The 26984-nt window shown below is 38.5% G+C and overlaps 1 protein-coding gene across 3 annotated transcripts in view; it reads left to right on the forward strand.

The window, feature by feature from the left end:
- The window catches only part of SYT9 (synaptotagmin 9), a 99221-nt gene that overhangs the window by 40878 nt on the left and 31359 nt on the right, over nt 1-26984 (forward strand). For all 3 annotated transcript variants that reach the window (XR_011922163.1, XM_072421897.1, XM_072421898.1), the window contains exons 2-3: nt 287-629; nt 2878-3424. Coding sequence is in view for 2 of the 3 variants with exons in the window: in XM_072421897.1 (XP_072277998.1) it covers nt 287-629; nt 2878-3424 (890 nt within the window). In the remaining variant the exon portion in view is untranslated. The remainder of the gene's footprint in view (nt 1-286; nt 630-2877; nt 3425-26984) is intronic.

The following is a 26984-nucleotide window of genomic DNA, read 5'->3' on the forward strand; positions in this document are numbered from 1 at the left end:
AAGGGGATGCAGGTCATTACACACCTATTGACTTTTAAAAAGGAAGACATGCAGCAGTGTAGAAACTTTGTTCCAATTGCTTTACTATGCAGCGTGTTTCTTTGTATGTAGACTGTCCTATGGAAGTGCAGGTGAAATGCAGCTGCATGTGTTTGAATGGAAAAAAATACATTTGACAGGTTGTTGAAGTGCATTAAAGGTGATATTCAGTTGATATCCACAATTGGGTTATTTGAGATGGAATTACTGTACATTAACTTTTATATTTTGTCTTTTTTTATTTCAGATGTTTCGGTGAGTTTATTGTCCCTCTTGGTCACGGCCTGTGGACTTGCCCTCTTTGGAGTTTCCTTATTTGTCTCATGGAAGCTTTGCTGGATTCCCTGGCGAGAACGTGGCCTGAAAGGGAGCAAAGAACATGAACATCTGAATTATACAGACAGTGACACAAATGAGCATGACTACAGTGATAACTATTTGGGGCAACCCCCACTTTTCCCTGAATCATCAATGAAGATTAGCCATACCTCCCCCGACATGCCACTGGAAGCCAAGAGCAGCACCAAGGAAAATTGTGTTCACAATGTTCGGATGCATCGGCAGATCACAGAGCCAACTTCCTCTGCTAGGTCAGTGTCTATAATACTAATTTCTAAATTTATTGTATCTTATATCCAAATGCTTCTGTCTTTGCATCTGGCTTTCCTCCTAAATGCAAGGGCAACGCATGCAACGACATTGACCTACGGCAAGGTTTGCTGCTCCTGGGCACATCAGGTTTGCAATGCAACCTGGAGTGGCTAACTACATGATTTTCAACCACAAGTCCTTAGTGAATATTGCTGTCTGTGTCTCCACTCCTCCCAGGGATAAGAAAACGTGTTAGGAAAGTTTACCTAACCTTTACAATGAGATTGAAAAGTTTCCCCTTTGTCGAGACATATTCTTACATTGGGCCTGATTTAATAAAGCTCTCCATGGCTAGAGAAGTTGACAAATGCTTTCATTCCTGAACCATTCCAGGTTTGCTTAATCACCAAGGTTCTGCCTTGATGGTCTATCTGCTTCTGTTTTGGAGAGCTTTAATAAATCATGGCCATCCTATTATTTCATCAAGACAAAAAAATAAGCCCAAGCTTATTAAAGCAAGCAAGACTGGCTGAGAAAAGGTAAACCTTGATGACAGCTCAAGCGTCATCAGGATTTTCCTTTCCCCCGCCAATCACAGAGCACTAGAGGTGAATGAATGGGGAGACTTGTCCCCATTTAGCCTCTAGAGCACGGGGATTCCGTGGGAGAATCTCGATCCAAGAACACATACTATAGTTACGCTAGGGCTGCAAGAGCAATCAGGGGAGCGGAGCTGTCAGCTCCGATCTTCTGATTGCTCTTGCAGCCCTAGCAGGACTCTATGTGACTCCACGGCCCTTGACATGAACACATACTATAGTCCAAGAACACATACTATAGTTATGCTAGGTCCTCTGATTGCTCTTGCAGTTCTACACAGTCCCAAGAAAACCCAAATTCGACGTTCGATCACCCAAACAATATTCTCCTATTCGATCGAATAGCTGTCAAATCAAATAATGAGATATTCGATCAACACTACTCACTAGCTGACAGCTTAGTATTACAGCTGTGCAAGGGAACCTGGGGTTAGAAAGATAGCAGGCCCAAGAACCAGCAGTCCCAAACTTATTATATACCTTCATGCCTGGTTTAAAAATAATTCCATAATGTATTTCTATCAGATCATTGTTGTGTTGAAGAAAAGCACATATCTAGCTCCAAGTGCAAAAAGAGCTTTGTGGTTGCATTATGTAGATGAACAACCTGTAATCTTAGCACCGCTTCTTCTTTGCCACATAAAACAATGCACAATCTATTTTTGGAGATGTTCATGCAGTCAAACTGGGTCATTATCTTTACATCAGACATTAATAAATTAATTAATATGATAGAAAACAGTAGGGGTTTTATTGATTAGATATCATTCTTTAGCAACGTGTTTGATCTGTAGGGCTATAATGAATAATAAGCAAGTATTCTCATTTTCAAAGCCATTAAATAGTAAAGAATACTTCATTTACATTGCTAAATTATTTTAGATTTATTAAAGCTCTCCACAACTGGAGAAGACAAACTATTATATAAAAACCTGAGTGATTCAGCAAACCTTGAATGGCTTTGGTCTAGGGTTTAACACCTTTGTCATTAAAAAGATTTCTATTCCATTGCTTTCTATTCCAAGATTGCTGGATCACCAAGGTTCCCATTTTATATTGTATCTTGTCCAGTCCTAGAAAGCTTTCATAAATCAGGTCCATGATGATGTCTGGTAATGGACAAAACCTCAATCACTTGGTTTGGATCTAAAAGGAACTTAGAATTATGGTATCTTCTGCAAGAAATGTGCTTTGGAAATTAAACACTATGGAACTTCCATCCCGATTCAAACTATTTGTGTCTGTCTCCATTATGTCTCTGGAAGGTACTGCATCAATTGGCCAATTAGGTCTTACAGACAAAGTAGAGTTTATAGTGGAGAGTACATTGAACCTGGTTAACTCTCAGTTGCAGAAAAACATCAAGGATGGGGGTTTTCAGGTGAAATCTTAAAGGTAAAGCCTTTAATATTACGTTTGAACCTCAATGAAAGGGGTGAAAATCACCAAAATACAGAACTTTTATTATTGACTTGACTAACCCTTTTACAAATAATAAATTATTTATGTTGTATTGCAAAATTTGCTTAAGTGAGGGATTAATCATTACGAAGTGTCAAGGTACATAGCTTGGGTTTATCATTAAGTATTTAAGATTAATTTTGCTCCTTGCATGCATGGGACTAAATCAGTTTCTATCCTTTTTAAGACATAATTCGATCAGAAGACAGTTGAACCTTTCCAACCCTGACTTCAACATCCAACAATTTCAGAAGCAGGAGCAGTTGACTGGAATTGGGCGAATTAAGCCTGAACTGTATAAACAGAGGTCTGTAGAGACAGATGATGGTCGAAGGAACAATACCAAATCTTGTGGGAAGCTTAACTTCATCATTAAATATGATTGTGACTTGGAAAAACTTATAGTAAAGATTCACAAGGCAGTTGGCCTACCAGCCAAGGACTTCTCTGGGACATCAGACCCTTACGTCAAGATTTATTTACTTCCAGATCGGAAGACTAAACACCAGACTAAGGTCCACCGAAAGACTCTGAATCCGGTGTTTGATGAAGTTTTTTTATTTCCTGTTCCCTATAATGAGTTGCCCAGTAGGAAACTCCACTTCTCCGTCTATGATTTTGACCGCTTTTCAAGACATGACGTGATTGGCCAAGTCATAGTGGATAATTTTTTAGACTTGGCAGATTTTCCTAGGGAAAGTAACATCTGGAGGGACATTGAACATGTCACTAATGTAAGTACCATGGGGCCTCAAAGTTTTTTATTTTATATTTATTATAGTTTACTAAGATGACCTTTATACTGCATTGTTGTTTGATTTAGTATACTTTAGGACTTTGAGATTAGGTTAGGTATAGCCTCAGCTAATAAAAGTTCAGTTTATTGTTTATAAAAAATCAATGTGATTGGTTGGTATGGATTACAAATCTTGTAACAAAGATCAATCTTAAAGATCATGTTGTGTAGTTGCCATCTAACCTCAGTGGTTCTAATTTAGCTCTGGATCAATTGATGACTCAATATAGAGAATGCATTAATAATACTGTATATAGTTAAGTATTATTGAAAGAGTTTTGACTCAAGATTCTTGGTATTGAGCAGTGGTGTAGTGTAAGTCAGATTTACTTCTGTACTAATTTTTCAGGAAATGTTCCTAAATATTGTCTCCTATTTCCATTCATGTAATTTCCATCATGTGCTTTGGGTCAAAAACATGGACTTTTGTTTAAATTGACTGAAGGTAGAAAAACATTTTTGATAAAAGTTACCCCTGCAATTAACTCCCAGTTCTTTTGTAGAGATATCTGACACTGTTGGGAGTTTTGAATTCCTGGTCCGGTTTTGCAGTCAGTTGTTCAGTCCACCGGACCCTATGTTCTTATTTTGTCCTTTAGTGATATAGAGACCAGTGGGAAGAACCACTGCACATAACAGGGGAAGAATATGACACTCAAAAACTTCCCAATTTTAAGCTTCTTTTATGTACATTGAAAATGTAGAGAAAGAAAGAGACAGGGCTTTGAGGCCGTAATCATGTAAATCAATAATTATGTATTTGTTCTAGGATTCATACATAATTACATATACATCTATAGTCACCAACCCATTAACATCATGGAGTGAAATTGGACACATTATACATACAGTTAGCTAGTGTATTTTGTTCATCCGTTTGAGTCTTTTTACCCGACGCGTTTCACCACTAAGAGCTCACTTAGAAAGAACAGAAATATACAATGATGGTAACATTAATTAAATAATTTATTTAATAAAGAACGTAACAGTTGGTTCTACACACCCCTAACGAAGCCCTTAGTGGTGAAATGTGTCGGGTAAAAAGACTCAAACTGTTGAACGAAATACGCTAGCTGACTGTATGTATAGTGTGTCCAATTCCACCCCATGGTGTTAATTGGTTGGTGACTAATGGATGTATATGTAATTATGTATGAATCTTAGCACAAATACATAAAATATGTAATTTACATGAACACAGCCTGAAAGCCCCCTCTGTTTCTTTTTTTACATTTTCATGCTATTTTTTGCCTCCGGAGGTGGCCACTCTATACGTTAATGTAATTATCAAATAAGAGGGATAACCTGCACTCTTTTTTTACATACAGCAAAAATCATTGGCGTGGGCAATGGGAGAGGTATCAACTGTCTTTTTTGCAAGAGAACTCTAACATAAAAGTTTTTTTCCAAACCGCAGTCCCTCTGACCATTTTAAATCTATATATTCTGCTTTCTTGGTATGAAATGTGAAAACAACATTTTTTTTCGTAATAAGTATTTCTTCCTTGAGTTGGTTTCTTAGAGACTGAAACTTTCCATCTTCACTAGTGTCATGGATCATCTTGCTCGTGACCAGAATGTAATGGGTGATTCATGTCTGTATATTGAAAAGTACTGACAAATTGTTTTGCTCCTATCTATACTGTAACTAGGCAATTATTTAGCTGGCACTGCTTGCATGTTCACAAGGGCCACCTCTAAAATTAGATGTTTTTTTGTTCTAAACACCTGACCTTATGTACTGATGAAGTGATGGTACTGAAAAGATATTGTTCTCAACCCAGCCTTATACTCTTAATCATTTATATACATAAATATATGCATGGCTTCTGGGAGATTTTGTCTTTTATAAAATGTTGTATTAATCAAGAGTTTTAAAGTTGTGAAAAAGTGTTTTTTTCCATTTTATAAAAGTGGTTGACTTGGTGTGTAGGTTTTATTTAAAAACCTGAACTGTGGAAGTTGTGTCCCTTGCTAATGCTACTCCCATCCTAAACTCCACCAACACCACCACAAATATTCAAATCACACTGTTCAGTTCTATGGGGGGGGGGGGAGAGGACACATTGGAAAGCACCAAGCTGTGTTCTTTCCCATAGGAAATGGCATTGATTGTCCCCATTCTGTCATTTATTGTTTTGCCCAGTGAATCATCATACAACATTGGGGTACAGCTGTACATTGAGTATTTCCCAACCAGGGTTTTTCCAGGGTTTGCTTGGAGTCCATTGCGCAATGAGCATTTGTTACTTCTCAGGTCAATTACCACTGCCACCAATGATCTGCTTGGCTATTTGTAAGAGGGACATTATTCCCAGTGGCCAGCAATGTAGGAGGCATTTTTACTACTGATGCCCATACTAATGTACCATGATTTTTGTATATAATAATTATAGCAGTGGTTCTCTAAAGACCTGAAAGTTATTTCAAGTGTTTCTCCATGTTAAAAAGGTTGAGAAACACTGCTTTAGACTGATAAATCAAAAATGGCCATTTTTTTCAAACTATCATATAGCTCTGATGACTGTATAAAAAAATTAAACTGCTGCAATGTAAAATATTCGGAGAGATCTCATGCTCGGAGCACATTACCATTTGTGAAGGTTAAAACTGTACCAAGCCATTGGAAGAGTGAAGAACTTTGCCTTAGGCTACTTTCCTAAACATGCAAGGGTGATGTCTCAGCAGAGCTGCATATTGAGCCACATTGCAATGTGAAACCTTGATTTAGTTATGGATATCATTTCATTTCTCAGTTATTTATTGGATTCTTCGCTGCTGGGGAAAATAAATAAATATGGAAGCCTTACTGTGTTAAAAGAAGTGAAATCCTCTATACACACCCTGGCATTGAGAACTCAAAAGGCGACTGTGTTTGGCTGATTAAATAGATTTCATTTTCAGATTGATGTAGCTTTACATTATTGAGCATGCAGTATTTATTACCAATATTCTATGCTGGATATATGAGCAGTGATAGACATCTCTGGGATTGTACAAGCTTCTAAGATAAATCTGGGTCACTCCACCTCTTGTCGAAAAATCCAGTAAGCTCTTAATAGTGTTTGTGCTATCACAGAGGAGTATACAAATGAAAAGCATTGATGGATTTTCCTGTGCTGCTTAGCTGGTCTTCACACACTGAGCCAAAGATGTGTGTGTGCTTTCATTTAGAAAGCTTTATATTTACAATGCTGCTGGAAACCTGATTATGTATGATAATATATTGTGTAAGTTGTATATATGACTTATGGCACAATGTAGGGCAAAAAAAGTGGTTTTGATTTATCTAGTAGGGATATGAGCAACATTAAATTCCTTATAATTTCCAATTTAGCCAAAATCAAACCTTGGTTATGGGATTGCCAAGTTTGTTTGAACAGAATTTTAAATCCTCTATTATTAATATAAAATGGAAAGGTTTTTGGGAGTAAAGTGAGAAGGAGAGCCATAAGCCTCATAGATAAATGCACAGTCTAATCGTTTGGAGAGGAGAAGAGTAAAGGGATATAAAGTAAAGGGGTATGACCAACGGGGTCTTTACAGGATTGGACCAAGAGGGGTCTTAACAGATAAGGTAATAAAGCAGTAACTGAGACAGAGGAAAGAGGGGAAGTTAGTGAAACAATAGCTCCAGGGGTTGTTGTCTTCCAGTGTGACATGTCCCTAAAGCTGCACTACATTTTGCAATAGCTCATTTCAGCACATTCTACTCTATATTGCCTTGAACAAATAATAATATAATGTACTCTTCCATTCTCTTCTCGTGAAGTCAATAAACCAAGGTCTCAAAAAACCCCTGAGGAAGCCCATTTAGGGCGAAACGTGTCAGGAGAGAAATTACTTACAGCATTGACCTAGATTTGGATTCTATGGATGTGAGAGTATTTTATAAAGTCAAGGGTAACATTACCATGGGCTTTTTTACAAATATTGTTTCTAATAATTATAAGTTTTAGTGAATGAAATAAAAGGTTTTAAGCTATGCTAGATTCTTTTTCTGCCATAAAGAGCTGCTGTTCTTCCACTTTTTCTCTTGAACAAATGAAAGTAATCCAAGTAGGGACATAGACAACAATAAAACCTAGCAGAGGCTCTGTACTTGTGTTCTATCAAAAAGTGTTTTTTTTTTTTGGCTGAAGTACGTTAATAACATGTTAACATGTGAGGGTTAAAAATTAACATGAAGTGAGATCATGGTAGGCTTTTCAATCACTGCCAGGATCTTGGTTGGCATTATTACCAGGGAATGAAAGTGGGTACATCTCTGTGCAACACAAAGACTTGAACAGTCCTTAAATGGATCTGTAATCATGAGCGTTGTCTTTGTGTTTTTCAATTTGTTTCTGCCACTAATATGGCATTCATCAGAAAGATGTCTCCAATAGAGCCTTCATGAAGAAGTCAGTGGCCAGTCCAGGACACAAATATGCACCCATAACCAAGGTGTAGGTATTGTATGGACCATCTAATCAACTGATTCCTTTGTAGTATAACATTTTTGAAGATTAACAGATAAAACCTGGCAGACCATAAAAGAAATTAACTGATAAAGTTCTGCTTTTTCCACCACTGTAGACATGTTATGTGTTAGACTGACATAGGCATTGCAAAGAACTAGATATCTGATTGACCTATATTACAATCTAACTTTTCTAGAGTACTGCTCTGCAGGGTATTGTAGGTGCTTATATAAGGGCATGTTACTGGGGTTATACTTGTAGTAAGCAAATATCACTTTAATTTAGTAATAAGGAAAATATTGTAAAGTAAATTGTGAGTCCATGTAGCTCTATTGATAAAACAAAGACAAGCTTTTTATGCTTGCTGGCTCTGGCTCTTGTCTCTTGTTTCTCACTTTTGACTCAGAAGGCCTCCCAGCAGTCATAAACCAGTAGTAAGGTGGTCAAGGTTGAAAAGAGGCAGATAAAGTTATCCTAAATGTATAGCTAAAATACTTGGTACTTTAGCACTGGGTAAATGGATGGAATGCCAATTGTGTTCTTTTTTTTGTTTCCATGGTCAGCTGAAGGAAAATACGGGGGAATTTGCTGGTGCTTTGTACAGAAGTCCTTTGAATATCACTTAAGAGTCAAATACCTTGCTCAGAAGGCAGGAAAAACTTTGGATGGGTGCAATATTCAATAAACAGCAGGTAGTGTTACCACCAACCAATGGCAATGGTGCTCATTGCACCCATCCAATATTTACCCTGCAAACAGCTTTGAAGTTCATGTACTAAATTTCCACAATAGTCCACTCACATTGCAAACTGCACACATTTGACTTTCTCAGTTCCTAGCATCAAACATAAACTGGATGCAGTTTTGAGTGGGTTTCAATTAATTCCTGTCCTGTGGACAAAGGGCCGGATTTAATAAAGCTCTCTAAGACTGGGGAGGATACACTTTCCTCGGTGAAGCTGTGTGATCCAGCAATCTCGGAATGGATTTCTTATTGTTTTTTTTTTTTTGATAACAAATGTTTTCAGTCCTAGACCAGATCCATTCCAGGATTGCCGGATCACCTAGCTTCACTGATGAAATTGTATCATCTCCAGTCTTGGCGAGCTTCAATAAATCAGGCCCAAAGTATTATATGAGTGCACATAACTCATACAGTGACATATGTCACCTTAACAAGTGTCCAGAGGTCCAATCTTTTCTTCTTCTAGTGAAAAGGGTCAACAAGACAAATAGGGTGAATCTTCCTAGCAGAACACACCCATGAATAAAATGGTGACAGGTACCAATCTTTCCCTAATCAATCTAAAATAGTAAAAAAAAAGATGTTGGCTTTAAATACAGTTTAACACATTACTGTTTGTTAAAGTGAGATATTTTTGAGGAAGTGGATGCATGGTGTGGCAGCTGTTTACTACCCAGGAAGATTTTTTTAGGGTATTAACAAACTCCTCTTTTTCAGACTTTGCTTACCTTATTTTCATTTGGTATTACTGCAGATAACACTTCCAGGCCCTGGGTTGCTACACTAATTTCTCCATTCCACTCTTCCAGCCTGTGGAAGGAACCATGGTTGTGACACATCTGCCCTTAGTAATCTCTGTTGGTGAATTGATGGGACTAGTAGTTTACACAACACAAACGAAAATGTTTGTGCTGTCTTTCCATCCCACAAGAAGTGTTAAGAAAACTGCATTCCTGACAAATTCAGTGGAAATTTTCCTAATGTGTTGAAAATGTTCATATCCTGAAAAAGAAAACTATTATAGCTACTCCTGATTTAGGATTTCCAACATGCAATACATTAAATTGTTGATTTTGTACTTAGATATGCTTAGAGTATTTTGGGTAATGCCAAAAGGACTTCTTAGGTATTACAATATCTTTTTGCCTATCTTGCATAAAAAAAACAAGAGCTGGGTATATTGGAAGCCCTTTTCTGAAATGTCTTGTTATAGTACCGTTTGATAGAGACAGAGCTGATTTTCTAGGGTGAGACATGTGGAAGACTCCTGTTTTGTGGATTATATTTTGAGAGTTTTTCATATAAAAGTATCGATATAATATTGTAACACATATGGGTTAATATCAGTATGGAAAAACAGCATGATTGAGTTCTACCGACACACCAAAAATGGTTTACCATATTATCCAGCCTTTGTCAAGTGTAATATGGAAATTAATTCATACAATTTCCTCACATTTGCATAATTATATTATATAAACTAGTAAGTAATTTTATGATTTTTGATGAAAACTTATTTCGCATAAATCCTGTCCACAAAAGGAGCATACACTCAAAGCTCTACATTAAAGATACACACTAGGGGCAATTCTGATGGAGACCAATTTACCACCAGTATGCTTTTGGCAGAAAACCTATTCTATCTCCATACAGCTAATGTGTCATGTGGGATTAGAAACCAGGGTGGCAAAAATCCTAAGCACTAAACCTAATCAATTTAAGCATTAATAACATTACTTCATTTCCTGAAAGCTAAACTGTAGCCATCTAAAAAGCCATGAAATCCAAATGGTCTATTCTGCTAACATTTTACTGTGTTCGGTTCCTGAGCAAAAAGTTGTTGCTGCCAAGCTGTCTGTCTGCAAAGTGGCAAAACAGGCACCAGTGTATAGGAGGATTTTAGGAAAACATGCCCTGTCTACCACAGTAATATTAAAGTAATGTTGCTGCAGACAAGGGATGGGAACGTGCCAGTGTTTGCTCTGTTTACACTCATAGGGGTTTCTGGATACAATGGTCATAGACATTCTTCTACTGCTGCCAATTAAGAAAACCACAAATGATTTAGAAACTGAACTATTGGCATGTTCGCGCAATATATACATTATAACTAAACATCACAAATTTAAATATCTGGGTGTCCCTAGGTCAGAGTTAACAAATTTGGACAGAAATAAGGCATAACATTCCTTGTATGTGTGTAAATGCTGTCTTTTTTATTTTGGTACCTTTATTACTATATAAAGTCCATTTCATGGTATTGACACAAGGTGCACTGCTATTAGAAAACAGAATTGATGTTTTCCTTAAATGTTTTGTCAGCTGATACTCAAGCTGTTCCAAACATCACCAGGGGATCTTCATAGAATGAAATTCATTTCCTGTAGCTTCCTTGAACTCCGTTTTCCGATCACTCACTCCGGCTTTTAGGAGTGTAAACAATTGGACAAATCCCTTTGAACCAGAGATTTGATGCTAACAGCTTTATTTTGGAGTGGGGGTAGGCAGCAAGAAGTAGAGGTGTGTCTTCCATGCTGATGAATCGTGCTTGGACAAGGTGCTGATACAGGTCTGGGCTCCCACTGTCATCTGCACCGGCGAACAAATGATGCACATCTTTGAGATGAGAAATGCTTGGTAACTGGAGATGAGCCAGGCTTCCCATGGCTCCTGATTGCATTCATTTTTCTAACCGCTGGAACAATATATTTTTTCAACCACTTGCTTCACCACAGGGTGAAAAATGTAAAAAGTGCTGGGCACCAAGGTACTTGCAGAGACATGGATCACAAGTTTGAAAATATTTTTGTTTTCTGTTGATTAAAATAAAAAGCTTGACTATACAGGGAGTTTAGCTTTCTTGCTCGGCATTTAGTCTTTGTCTTGTCATGTGTCTTTGGGTGACTTCCTGCATGAAATAGATTTTTTTAGATCAAGTATCTGTAGTGCTGCTGAGAAACGTCACCAAAAGGAAGGTCATTATACTGTGTGTGTTAGTGCAGGTATGAATGAAGGGGAACCTGGTGGATTTTGTATTTAAAGTAGAACAGAGCAAAGCAAGAATTTTCTTGGGTTCCCAGTCTGGTTAACATTGGTATTCATAGGTAGAAATAAATGATCAGTTCCCTGTGTCCTCATGTTTCTGATTCTTCTGTGTACCGACCCCGGCTTTACTCTTGACCACCCTTGATCGTCGCCTCCCCTGACTTTTTCCCGAATCACAGCTACTTCTGTTTGCCACATACCCCGACCTCTGGCTTGTCTGACCACACTCCTGTCTCTTGTTCCGGCACCACACTTTATTTCTGTCTGTCAGCAGTCACCAGCCTCTGCGTGCTCAGAGGCCACAACCTGGCAACAACCCGCAGCATAACAGCCTCACCTCTAGAGGCTATAGGGAAGACTGGGCTGTTGGTTAGACTCCTCACCCCATGCATGCCTCAGACAATTGGGCTGTGGACACAGAGGGTCCACCACCCCTGCCCTGTGGCACCATGACACATTGGTGTCAGTTAAACTGAACAGAGAGTCACAAATTGCTTATTGCTTAGGGAACCACTTAAAACCTCTAAAGGAACCATAGGGTTTCACAGAACCCTGGTTGATAAGCATTGATCTAAAAAAAGGGGTCCCCAACCCCCAGTCCACGGCTGTCTGACCACTGGGCCGCGAGAGCACAGGGAACAGCAGTGATCCACTGCTATCCCCGGTACACCCCCCAGTGGGGTCAGGAGAAAGAACCCGCTTGGGGGGCGCACTGGCCAGAGCTTCAGACCATATCTCCCGTACAGCTCGCAGGCTAAGGGCGGTGGGCAGGTTGTGTCTCTGGAGATGGAGGGTTTTGGCATCATGACATCACTCTGGGGGAGGTTTCTTCCCCTTTAGGTGACACATGGCTCCCGAGTCCAAAGTCGGTAGACTTAGTGGTTCGCGAGCACCAAAAGGTTGAGGACCACTGATCTAGAAGAAACTCTTTCCTCTGTAGGCTACCCTCACAGATCCAGTTCAGAATTAAACTCACAAGGGCACCTGAAATATAATTTCTATCAGACTCCATCAGCAGGTCCCATCTACAGTGGCTTCTTCCTATTGTCCAGTTTGCTTTAAACTATTGAGGACCACTCTTGTCCTCTCCAGCAATCCTTTTTGCAGAGCCTTGGTCAAGCTCGGACAGAGGGCCCTAAGGCCACCTAGCCCCCACACCCTGTGCTAAAGGAAGACAAAAAAATGAAGCCTTAACACTTAAAGGTAGATACTAGGAAATATATAAATGCCCACTTAACTCTTTAAACTGTATATAAGCCAAAAATATTCCAAAAATAGGGGCATTTCATCTGTTGAAACCTGTCTAAGAGGATTACTCTTCTCTTTAATTGATCTGCCCACATTTTATGCTTTGTGCCATGATAGGAAGAAGAAATCTCCTGGGATGGGCCAAAAAAGGCAAATACTCAAACTGTTGGATGTTTGATGTTCAGTTTCATGCAAAAAAAAACATCTGTGCCCAGGTGAAAAGCATATGGAAAACAGATGGCCATAGAAACACAGGACACAGCTGGCTTACAAACAGGCAAAGAAATTTTTATGAGATATAAAACCCTCCCAGTAGTCAGGTACAGGTAATATTATGTGTGGGGTACGGGTAGAATATTTAGTAGATACCTTTTACCTCTCCCTCTTTTGAATATTCTTTCTTTCCCTTGTTCTCTCTCCCATCTCTCTTACTTCTCTCTCTTACTTCTTCCAAGCTGGTAATCTTTCTTTTTTTCTCTTTCTTTCTTTCTTTCTTTCTTTCTTTCTTTCTTTCTTTCTTTCTTTCTTTCTTTCTTTCTTTCTTTCTTTCTTTCTTTCTTTCTCTCTCTCTCTCTCTCTCTCTCTCTCTCTCTCTCTCTCTTTCTGTCTTTTTATTTCTCTTCCTTCCTCTCTCTCCCTCTTTCTTTCTCTCTCTCTCTCTCTCTCTCTTTTTCTCTCTATCTCATTTTCACTCTATCCTTATCTCTCACTTCCATATCCTGCCTCTGTTTTATTCCTCAACTCTCTCACAATTTCACTCTCTCCTCCACCACTCTCATTCTCTATTCCTGTGGTTTTTAATGTTGTTCTGTTTGTAGCCTGGGAATTTGCCGAGGCTTTTGAAAACTCTCAGAAGGAAGTGACCTTCAGGCAATTTTCCTTTCATATAAAAGCTTTAAAATTTTAGTCCTGCGGGTCTTTGATCTTGTTTATAGGTGATGTTTTCATTCTGTTTGCATTCCTAAAGTTTAAAAACAGAAAACTTATCCTTGGCCACATTCCGTACAACTATTTATAGAAAGAACTATGTTGATTTTGCTCTAGAACGTCTTAAAAATATAGTAACAGTAACACCATTGTTTTGCATGCCTCCCACAATGACACATACTACTTTTACAGTGCCAGTCTGCCTCCCCATGTGATCCTCAATTGCCCAAAATAATGACCTTGCAAACACCACCCTTATGTGCAAGTGCTCAAGCCTGGCAATAGGCCACCAAGGCCCCCAAACTACACTGTAGAAGGAAGTAGGCACTGCCCTTTACCCTGGACCTAGAATTATTTTGTTGCGGGGAGTCTTTAGGCTGCACTGGGGAAGTAGGCTGGCACTGATAAAGTAAGATATGACTCTGTGGGGGAGCCTATTATACAGCTCCAGAGTTACTTTTTCCTCAATATACACCCTTGAACTTAAGAGTCAAAGAAAAATTCCTGATGGCAAAGTAAGATATTGGTTCTAGGTTTAAATTGTATTGAAATTTGCTTTGGAATTTTAAAGTGTGTTTAAAGCCAGCTTGATTTTTTCCCCATTTGTCCTGGAGACCACTGTATGGCTAGGCAAACACAAAAACCAATAATGGCAAGTGCAAAAGGTTGAATACCTGAAAGAATATATATATATATTTATGTTCATTTTACAGTACATGGCCAATTGTTTGCATTCTTGTGTTTACACTGAAGGGTGTTGTTAATTGTACAAAATACCAAAACATTTTAAATTTTTTACATTGTGCATTAGTTTCCATTGTGTTAAGGCAATCCAGTTAAGTGTAATGGGCTTCTAATGCACTCTAATGTAACCAAAAGCACACATAACTCTTGTTATGCACAGGACAGTGCAATAGCAAGAGTTGTCATGTGTGAAGACATGTTAGAAAATACGTTTTGCATTTGAGGTGTGTTGGGTTGCTTTTCAATACCACCCCATGGCACGGCAAAGCAGCATTGAATGTTACATGTGTTATTACAATACAGAACTATATATATCGGGCTCAGTGAAGGTCTGTGTCCGAAATGACTTTGCCTCTGCCCTAAAAGCCAGACTCATGTTTTGTGTTGGGGAACTTGAGAGCCCTGCAAAATCTCAGACCCCAACCCTTTTTGATGGGCCATTGCTTCTCCTCCAACATTGGTACCTGATGTCTTTTGGCTAATCAGGCACAAAATCTCATGAACTTGTAGAACTCACCCCTAGGAAGTAAATATGGATATAGCCACATAGGGCCAATGGAACGTCCAACAAGCTCACATAGGTGCAAAGGTCACATGACAACTTAATTTAAGGCATATTATCATTTCTAGGATGTAGGAATGGTGAAATATGCTTAGTGAGTGTTCTGCTTCTGCATTTGTCATTAAGATTACAAATTGATGGAGTCCAGAATTTATTAGCATCAGTTTTTTAGTAGGGTGCAGATATGTAAACAAAACCCATTGTCTTCCATGTGCATTGGATAAAGCATTTATTAAGGTACTCTATTCCTTTTAGGATATTTTTATGTGGTTGGCTTAACCTTTCTTAAAGGAAAAAAAAACTGAAAGTGATTCAGGAACAAGATGACAGCTAGTGAAGTAGAATTTATAGCTTCAATATTTGATATTGACAAATCCACCATAGGGATCCCCGCAGGAATGTCACATCTGAGCATCACCAGTGGGTGTTTCTATGACGACCAAAGGTTAAGATCGTCTCCGTGTCACTGAAAAATAAAAGATGCACTGATATAACTTATAAATAGTTCCCTGTGATTGGTATGCTATATTTAATACATCAGTCATGTTACCCTACAAAGAGACATGCAGTAATTTTAAATTTAGAAGCCGATTTGTAAGATAAAATACTGGACAAGGAATTTTTTTTTTTTTTTTTGCACATAGATGAATTGTCATTATGTGTTAAGGACATCACTTGTATAACCTGCATGGTGACAAATGCTGGGAATTTGTTACAAAACGAGTGTGAAAGTGTGATTTTTGCAAATCAAAGTGACTATTCCATATGGATTTAGGCTCTCTTTCCATGCAGTTTTGGGTATTTGTTATTAAGAACTGTTCTAGTGGATGGCATGTGGTATGCATGGATTTTATGTTCTTTCTAGGAAAAAAAAATATGCCACTTGTATGGTATGTGGCATTAAATTATGTTGCTTTGCTGTATTTAATCTTATCCTTTATGTGTTATTGTAGTCCTAGGTAGGACTGATACATGTTTTGGAATAATAACACAAAGTCACCAGCACTCCAAAACACATTTTAGTGTTTATATAATGCCTACATTTTAGGCAGAGTTTTTGGTTTTTTGCTTTATTATAAATGCGCTGTTGAAAAGACAACATTTCTGGACCCAGCAGGGTTCCTTTCTCAAGGTAACATAGTGATCATCAACATATTCACCATGGTTGTCATTTCAAGCACCCTTTCTCTATTATAAGGTCTGTTTGCTGTAAGAAGTGCATTGCTATTATGGAAATTGCTTGATATGGTTGAACTTGATGGACTTGGACACCCTAAAAGTGGGATCAGTCTGCCATATTGACTTTGTCCAACTGAGATCAATGGTGGTAAATTCTCATTTTCATTTAATTTTGGGTTTTGACAAACATTCTGGGTTTAGTGAACCAGGTTTGAGTCTAACACAAACAGATGCACACATGGCATACTGATGTCGAATTACACAGCAGCCACAATTTCAATGGAAATGGCAAACTTGAAATCAACCCATTAGTGGAGTCAAACCCATTGAGAGATTGAACTCATTCCCACTTGGGAGCTTTACATGTTCCTGTGCATCTTTTTTGTATTCACACTCTTTCCTCCAGTGGCTAAAGGGTACACAGGGTACACACCCAGAAAATCAAGTGAAAGTCCCTTATGAAAGAGTCTGGTAGTTTATCCCTTCAACATTTACTAAACTCTGGTAATTTCTAATGTCCCAGATCAGTATATCAAAGTTGTTCTGGCACTAACTGGAACAAATCCCACCCTTATCTGTTTATCCAATTCTTGAGCATTAATTGGGCTACCATTCTCATCCAGGGTTCCTCCAGAGGTTGCAAGGGGTTCCTCAAAACGTTGCTGATTAACCTTCTGTTTGGTTATGCTTGCATAGTTCTGGGGGTAACTCCCTTGGTACAGCCAGCTGCATGAAACTAATGATGTTTTTAGCTGTCTAGAATGATCATATTTTGGCATCCAGTGAAGGAGAAGGGTTGTTCTTTCCACTGGCTATCAGGTAAACAGGCTTTTTCCCCAATGACTTTTAATAGATTGGCTTTAGCAGATGTTCCTCTAGACCAGAGGTCAGCAAAAATTTTTGGCCACTAGGCCATTTCAGGGGTAGACAGGAGCACACTAGACGGAACTCTCTCTCGAGTCCTGTCCTAATGGCTTTGCCCCCAACCATGTACGCCCCTGAAGGGAAATCCCTCTCCTCTGCAATGCATACGGAGGAGAGGGAATATTCCCTATTTACCCCCGCGGCTGAAGTGTTACCGCCGGCCGCGGTAAATAGGGAGGGGAGCTACAACACAGAGACTTAAGAGCTGCATGCGGCTCCAGAGCTCTAGACCTCCACATTTTTTCAAGGCTTCCTCAAGGGTAAAAGGTTGAAAAAAGTCCGTAATTGAGTATTATTGTCATGACCTTCATAACACGGGGAAGTTTTTTACCTTCAAAAAGTGTCCCTGTTGCTCATCTCGTGAGAGTTGGAAGATATGCTATAGGGTAGTACAATACTCTGTAATGAATTTACATAAACAAAAGAATAAGGTGCGTTTAAAGCTCCGTCATCCAATAGGGACATCTGACCTCTAATTTTGGAAAAGATTACATGCTAATATACAGTTGACTTTCTTGGAAAGGAACATGAGAGCAAAAAGATGATCTGAAGGTTCTTTCCATTCTCATGTTTGTGCATTACATACCTTTTAAATCGACTAACCTTTTTGGACTGCATTATAATGAACATTATATAGAGAAATCAAAAAGCAAATGTAGGCAAATAGCTTTTCACAAGGTTTTTTTTTTGCTAAATTTAGCTTTTTTTCTCTGAAGTCCTCATTTAAAGAACATTGGAAGGATGTTTAATTATCTAACACTCTTATAAAACCTTGGACTTAAATGTTGCACCTGTTGTTGACTTGGCCCTCCTAGCATATCATTTTATATTGACAGTGCCATTCTGCCTCCTAGGGAGTGCACGGTGACCGATAATGTTACTTATTTACATGGTTACCCTAGCAACTGACTTTCAGGGTTTTTCAAATATGAATTCTGAATAAGAATGATAAGATCCCTGCTGTTTTACTGCTGGAGGAGCCTCCAAAGCTCTACAAGGCCCGATGGCAAATATGAAGCTGAGTTCTTTCTATCGTGTAATCGATTGCAGGGCTGCATCCTCTCAGGCATGTGAAAAATTAACCCGCTTATATGGGATGAGCATTTGACAGTAACTAAGAAAAAGTGATCATGGCCCCAGCACTATAGGCTGGCCAGAATAATTTAGCAAATATATCACCATAATACCTGAAGACACTTCACTGCAGATGCCTGCTAAAGATTCCTATTTTTAGTGTGTGTTTTAGTTCTGTGGATCTTTAAAGCAGACCTCCAGATTTTTATAGCACCAATTTTGTTTATTATATAATAATGTAAATAAAAAGCACAGGGGCATTAGTGGAGGTAGCAAGTTGTCCATGATGAAAGTACATAAACAATATTATTTCAGCAGGCTTTAAAATGTGGGTTGTACCGCTGAACGTTGGGCAAACCACTGAATAGTGCGCATATACTGTTTGAGAACTTGTTTAGGTTTTAAAGGATTTTTATCTATTTGTTACCACCCTGGCTCCAGCTTCTCTGTTTAGCAGCTTGTGGCATCCCTAGCCTCCCTTTAGCCAGCTGCACTCTGTCCATTTCAGCATCCCCAGCACAGCTGAAGGTGATTTTAGAGCATCTCCTGCATCCATTGAGGACATAAGTTTCTGGTCATGATCCTGTCCAAGTATCAGCTGGTAGTCCATTTTATGTCTCTGTAGCTCTAGGCTCTGATTGCTAGATCCTCAGAGTACTACTTGCGACTTTACTCAGCTATGCTCTGCCTGATACCTGACCTTGACCTTGCTTCTTGCCTTTTGCTTGTCCTAACCTCAAACCATCTCCACTTTGATTAATGCTTACCGCTTGCCCTGACATCGGACTGTATGGACTTTGTTTCTCACCAGCAGCCTGTCTCGACCCCGACTTGCCACTGATGCTCCTTACAGAGATTCCAGCCTACCCTGTACCCATTCTCCAGGCTGTCTCTACACCAAAGCCCTCTGTTTCACTCACCTATGATTTGGAGAGCCTGGGGGCTGTGGCCCTGCTCTTTCTTCCTATTAGCATTCTCCTTGCATTGCAATATAACTTTTTTTGTGCTGCGTTATACTTACCTTACCACCATCTTTTTCTGATACTCTCAGGGGATGGTAATGATAATGCCACTGCCCTTTCAATAGGATCCCTGCCTAATGCAGAGCAGCCTAAATCTTACAAGAACACTCTCTTAGACTCTCCCGACTCTCCACAGAAATCTACTTGGAAAGAAGATGTTAAGGCCATCAGAGGAAAGGAGTCATTTTAATTGTTTTCAATTTTTTACAAGCGTTATTGAAGTAGACTGAAATCTGATCCTTGGCTATTGTTTATATTGTAATTGCTCCTTACAGCTTGGAAGTCAGATTATTATGCAATTATTGTGTACCTTGAGTCTATAAAAAGGTATCGACTCCAGCACCAACTCCATGACCCTGAAATAATGTTAATGCCAAAAGTAGGTTCCAAAGACTTAGACACAATGGCAATAATAGTTGGGAAGCACTTTGGGGATCCCCTCTTGCTGGCCCAGAATGTTGATATATATCCATCGGAGAGGGAGCAACAAGGGAACATTTCATTGGTCTGGACAACTGTTAGCTGTTACGTGTCTGACATCACCACCTTGGGTATGTATGACAAAAAGTAATGCACATACTCCAGTAACCAGTCACTATCAGTCAGAAGGAACTTCCCACTAGTATTTTGCAGTAAAATTAAAAATGATCTTTATGCATTGATCACATTAGGGGTTTCTCTCCACACAAATTCATTGAACAGACTGCAAATTTTAGTGAAAGAAGTAGCAGAATAGGTTCTTCAAGATTGAGATACAGAAAGAAGGTGATAACTTAGAATCTGCTGCACAGAGAAAAATTCACTCTTCTTTGTCACGACTTGGGAAGGTTGTTAGCACCTGACATCTAAAATTATCCTATACTCCGTCATTCACACATACAACGTGAGGCTTATTGCTTTGCTGCTAATGAATGTATCGTAATCTTCACACCCATTTTTATCACCATTTTCCCTTAGTAAGCCCTCTAAATATCATCTATTGTTACTTTTTACTAAAACAATCAAACCCATTCACTTTTTATTCACCTGTCACTCACTGTCTTCTATTTAAAAGGATATATTTGCTACCTCCCCATCTCTGAACTGTCACCCTCTTTATGTCCTGGTGTCATTTTCCTGCATTCTTCCAACCTTAAGAAAGCAGAAAACAACTGCTTCTATGATTGGAAGAAATGTATCATCCTATCAGGCAAAAGGGCACCAGTCCCTGGGTGATGAAGTTAATTCTGTGTCCTACCATGTATTCACAGAGCTCGTGTTTTCTGTGAAAGAGAAAGCCAGGGTTCTGTTCTTCCTTTTTCCAAGAGATGCTCTTTTAAGAAATAAAAAGATGCTCTTTTAAATACATAACAACAGATGCATCATTTTCGCTAAGCAGGGCTTTTTCCCTACATCAAGTGCTTCAAATAGGATTAAGGGGGTAAACAGTTATCTATTCACTTCAAGAATGAGTAAAGGAGTACATTAGAATCTCCTACTACCCATTTAAAAAGAAATAACTATAGTACTCACTCACTGTAAAAAAAAAAAAAAGTTCTTGAAGTTATTAAAAAAACACAACACATAGTTTCTGACCAATAAAATGTATTATTGTCCACAAAAGTAGATCCAGCATTATTTATGGTATCCTGTAATGAAAATCCATGTTGACCTGAAGCCCAGAGATTTTTACCTGTCTTAGACAAATCCTCATCTTTGTGGTAATTGCACAGGAAATCATGAGTGACGTCCTTGACTAAATAAATCGGCGTTTAAAATGACACCTGAGAATACTCATTTGTTAGATGGAACTGATAGAAACTAAATGTAGACGTTTGCTGAGTCTGGTGAATTAAAGGCCACAGGGAATGAAAAATGCATATGTATAGAAAGTCCACATTAGTGTGGAAGTATACATTCTACTGTAAAAGTGATTCAGTGATTCCATGGAAATGGGCCTCTCATTCCTACTGTGGTTAGTGGAAAGTGAATAATGTCCCAATCTTTGGTGAAAGTAAAACGAAAAATTACCCTATTGTTGGTATTAGTAGAAAGAATAGTGACCTATCCTTGATGATGGCGGAAGAAAAAGTGCCCCATGGTTAGTGTCAGTCACAGTAATGGTGCCCCAAGAGCCAGTTAAAAATATAGGCAGCATCCAACCCATGAGTCTACAGTTTGAAAACCACTGTTTTAGGGCCCGTGGACACTGTTTTGCTCCATTGACAGATTAAATTACCCCTTGACTGCATTTTTCTGCATTTTGCTAAGGCAGCTCAATAATTTGAGTTTAAACTGGCTGCCGAATTCACCAGACCAAACCAAAAAAACCACATACGGGATGTTTAGTAGTGCATGGTCACACATTTTGCTGTACTGCAACACAAGTGCATTGATAAAGTGTATTGCGTTATCACACTGCATTTCAACAATGTACTACATGCATTACAATGGTGCAGTAACAAAAATGGGCCATGACAGTGCTTCCATTTCTACGAAAAATGTGTGGAAGATGAATGTGTGGGGTAGGGGATAGGTGTCTGCTTGTAATACAAAAGCTGAAAAAGAGATTCTTCAAAGACCTAAGAACTTGTACAAAGAGATCCAATAGCATTAAATATTCATAACATAAATGTGTAAATTAGTAAAAACAAAAATGTTCCATTGTATGTTTTAAGTACAGTTTGAACTGCCTTTAAAATGCCCCCTAGAAGACGAGGGCAGCAGATTCTGTGCCATGTTTACACTTTGCAAATAGGGGGCAATCTGACAAAGACTCCCTTCTTTTTGTTTCCTCTTATACATTGCATGATTTATTAAAGCTCCAAAGACTGGAGAAGGTAGACTAATATTATTATTATTATTATTATTAATAATAATAATAAACAGGATTTATATAGCACCAACATATTACGCAGCGCTGTACATTAAATAGACTATCACAGGAGAACCTGGATTTCTATTGCTATTAGTTGGCAAATGTTTCCAATCCTGGACCAGATCCGTTTAAGGTTTGCTGGATCACCCAGGTTCTCCTATGATAGTCTATCTTCTCCAGTCCTGGAGAGATTTAATAAATCAGGCCCATTATGTGCCACAAACACACATGTGCCATACATAAGTGTATTCATTTGTATTGGTAGTTTGGAAGACACTGGCCGCTATTGAAAGGATGCCATTTTTAGTGCAATGATGCCAACCTTACAACCAAGTCAGATTTAGATATCTATACCATTGAACAGATAACTGAATGCATTGTATTTTTACATTAGCCTGGAGTCCAGTTTTATGTTTGGGAAATACTATTTTAGTCTATTATTTCAGGCGATAGAAGAGCCCGACTTCAAGGTTGTAACAAAGTGTCACTCATTTTCTGTTAATGGATAAATGCAGTCTGACTGGCTAAAAGTCTTTAAATTCAGTCATGGATGTGCATCTATTAAATAAAGAATGCAGCTGTAGTGAAGTGACATGTTGGGAGCCCGTAAGTCTCTGTAATTGACAAGAGAGTTTCCATCCACTCACACTTGGGCCCCCAAGCACATGCCGCCTTTATAAATGTCTGCCATTCACTCGTCACTCCTGTCAAGAGGTGTCTCTGTCTTCCTTTCTGCTCAGAATGTCTCAAACACTTCATTAGCAGATTAGACTTTACAAGCATTTTAGTAGGAATCAAAGTAACCGCTGAAACAGAAAAAAGAAGAAACACACATGCTGCAAGAATTTTTTATATGGAATGTATGGGGGTTTACTTTTTTCAACGTGATTATCGCAGAGGTATCCATAATATATGGGCTAAAGTGGGGGTCAGGTGAGTGATTGGAAATCTCTTCTTGAATGTTGGTTCCCTAAGCCTCCTTGATTTGGTAAATACCTTGTGACCTCTGCCACTGCATTAATCAAGTGACTAGCCACCAACTATTATGCATGGTCCTACAAATTAGATTTGTGTGTGCCAACCCTCTCCACCAGTAACAACAAGGGATCTCATTGGATCACATCTGCTCAGCAGAAACATATAAAAGAGGGGCAACCACATAAAAAATACAGAATTGATTCCTCTTATGTGGATGGATACCTAAAAAGTAAAGACACCATAAAAATAAGAATATTTTCATAAAGAGTGCCAAGTGCTTCCATTTATGTTTAGTGAGTTGAATTCTGGAAGGTGTCAAAGTGCAGAATTAATGATAAAACCTTCCAATGCCTTTAAAATGTTGATGGATTAATTGTGGTATTATTGTAGGCTCAAATTTTGGGGAAACCCATACCTCCATTGATCTTCAAGAAAACCATTTTTGTAGGTACGATACAGGCTCTCTTGGATTTTCATATGTTGAAATAGGTTTTTCTAAAGTGTATTCATCCTTGTGCTTCAGTAGGAGCTGTAAGGTTACAGAGACCAATCCCACTAACCCTGTAGTTCTGAGACCATTTTGGCAATAAATGGGTACATATTCCAGTGAAAGTATCATGTGGTTGTTCTACCTATCTTGGTGTTTGAGTGTTTGTAAGCAGAATGTCAGGGGTGTAGGCTGTCCCAATAAGAAGATAATAAAAAAAAGGAGCCAAGAACACAACCAATATACATAAATGTAAAACAACCTAGAAGGCTTAGGATAAACCTTTAAATGTGTGCTCAAGTTGGTTCCACTGTGGTTCACCTCTCAACCAGGACTGAACCTCCCAAAGTCTTGAATATTGCTGAAATTAATAAGAATGGCCGAAAACCATTTTGCTAATAATATGATGACAATGGAGTTGAGTTTTTTTTGCTGAAGAATCCCATTTGTGTACTTGAACAGGGATGCTTTCCAACCACATTAGTTGATTAAAAGTGTTCTAAAGGTAAGCAGATCAACCATGAACCTTTGTAAAATTTGGCAAGAGAACCACAACCAAACCACAACTGCTTACCAGAGTCTCAACAAATGGTATTGAGTGCATGTCAATACTTCTTTACTGTGACCAGACACAGTTAAAGCAGACCTAAAACCTGAATTTTTACTTTACATAAGAAGGTGGACGACCCTATGTAAGGTAAAAAAAAAAAGAGGGTGTGGCCCCTCCCCTTCTGTCTTTATCGCTGCAGCAATAAAGGCAGAAACGGAGCGCAAAACTTCCTAAGATACCTACATCACAGAAGGAGCTTTTTCTTCAATGGGGAGATATTGGCACACTCTGCCGCAGGCTATGTCACCTGGCAAAAGGTGGAAGAAGAGAAAAGAAGATGGAAGCGCCCATTTCCCCAGCAACGGGGCAAAGGTGGAATAAAGGACGACATGGGACCCGATCCAGGAAACCTCTGGAGCGATCAACAGATCAGCTGAAGTAAAGGTGAGTGGGGTTTTTTTTTTGGTTTACTTCCACTTTAATGTTGAGCGTCTCAGGAACAGTTAACCACATGGTTGTCAAATGCCATCTGAACTTAGCATTGGTTGTTAGTAAAGACTGGACTTTACCTTAAAATGAAAATAACTGTAAAATGCTAATTGTTTTGAACATATTCTTGACCTACTTTTTCAAAACATGGCAGAAATAAAGTGTAAGAAACATCAAAGAACATAGAGTCCCAGTTTCCTATCCAAGTACAGAATGATTGTTTACTTATAACATTGTGGCTTCACAATATGAGCTACCCAGTCCGGAATGCCTAATGATCTTGTGGTAATGATATACAGCACATTGTTTAGCTACGGAGTGCCCCTTAGGAGTAGGGACGGAAGCTGGAAGCCAGGTAATTGCTGGCAGGTCCTATAAATTGGGGAATTATTCCATTGATCCAAAGAGCTAATGACAGCAGTTAGGAGTGGCCGTGCTGCCATGAACTGAAAAATGAACTCAATTTTTTTTGTGGTGCTTGTAAATACAACAGGGTTCCTGTGGATCTCTAACTAGAATAATTTGCAATTGTTGTATTTGCATATTACTGAGTAAGTTTTATTTTACTTGTCACAGGACATGAAGGATCCAATACATGGAACAGATTGTAAAAAAATGTGATCAGGCAGGTATTTTATTGCAGACAATGTCCCTTCTGGAATAAAACAAATGTACCTACTTGATTGAATTTTATTTTAAATTTAAGAGCTCACAAAACAAAAGATAACAATAGGCAATATACTCAGGACTAAACAATTAAATAAAACAATTATTGAACAATATCTAGGAGCATAGGAGATTATTGAACGAACAAACTGCATTATCAATTATAAAATCAAAGGGGTAGTGGGAGTCCAGTTGTTGAAAAAAATCTTGGAAAAAATAGCTGAAAATATAGATTTGTGTGTTCAATTTTGGGTTGTGGATTGAAGAAAACAGGAAGTAAAGAAAAAAGAAACTAATAAGGAGAGAATGAAAGGGAAGGAGAGCAGGGATCTTTTACGGAGTGGAATGGAAACCCCTGATAGTATTTGTGGAGAATAGAATAACCTAGAAGGGCCGTTTTAATTAATAAACTATGGTTTTAATAAAACAAATTAATTAAGGTACATGGAAGGGGAGGATTAATATTCCACAGAGGGAAAAAAAGCAATCCAATACAATTGTTAAATCCTCCATCATTTAAAGATCCTGAATTCTGGAGGACCATTGCTTTATCGATACATATCATTATTTCTTGGATCTTCTTGGAATGACGTTACTCCCATGCATGCACGTGGGAATTCATTCAGTCATAGTAATCCCATCGTTTACCATACCACAATGACTAATTGGTTAGTAGCTTTGGTTAATGATTAGTGTACCCCTGAGCTCATCACTTCGATTGCCACTGTGTTACTGTGTCACTGTATCGTGAAGCTGATCATGTTCAAGTCTTTATGTTTGTATGGCATTCCTCCAATTGATCTGGTTTTCTACCATAACCCATTATGGTAGGTAATTGGCGTAAAGACGATGCCCAGCCTTACCTTAAGTCTTACACACTTGTACAGGTTCCTCTCCTCTACTAACATTTCTAACTTTTATTTTGCTACAATGTGGGCTTGAAAAAATGTAAAAAAAAACAAAGGATCTGTCTGATTGCTGAAATCTTCATCATTAACTAAAATTTAATAAATGCGTTTTAATTAAAGTGACCTTATAAGTCTGTGATGGTAAACTTAAACTTGAGCTTCTTTAATATGAAATTTCCAACTAGACCAGGGGTGGACAAACTTGTTGGCTCAGGGGCCACAATAGGTTTTAAAATTTGAGAGTTGGGCCGGGCCAGTATCAGATGAATGGAGAGTGTTTGTATGAACTTATATAAACTACATGTAAAAGCTGTTAACTAAAGAAAAAAACATACATTTAAATTACATTCCATTTCAATGGGAACAGTGTTATTGGTCACCATTTTTATGTTGTTGGTCACCCTTTTTAGCCAGTGGACAATTTTTGTACCAATATTTGAAGGGCCGGATTGAAGAGCCCAACGGGCCATAGTTTGCCCATGCCTGAACTAGACCTTAATTAAACATTTTTTTTTAATTTTATTTTATTTGTTTTAATTTTTTTTTAACACATATCAGTTCTGCTGATTTCCAGCAGTCTTTTTGCAACCGTGTTCCATATCCACGCACTCTACGAATGCCTGCATGAAG

The sequence above is a fragment of the Pyxicephalus adspersus genome, chromosome 9 (genome assembly GCF_032062135.1).
Source record: "Pyxicephalus adspersus chromosome 9, UCB_Pads_2.0, whole genome shotgun sequence".
Classification (NCBI taxonomy): domain Eukaryota; kingdom Metazoa; phylum Chordata; class Amphibia; order Anura; family Pyxicephalidae; genus Pyxicephalus; species Pyxicephalus adspersus.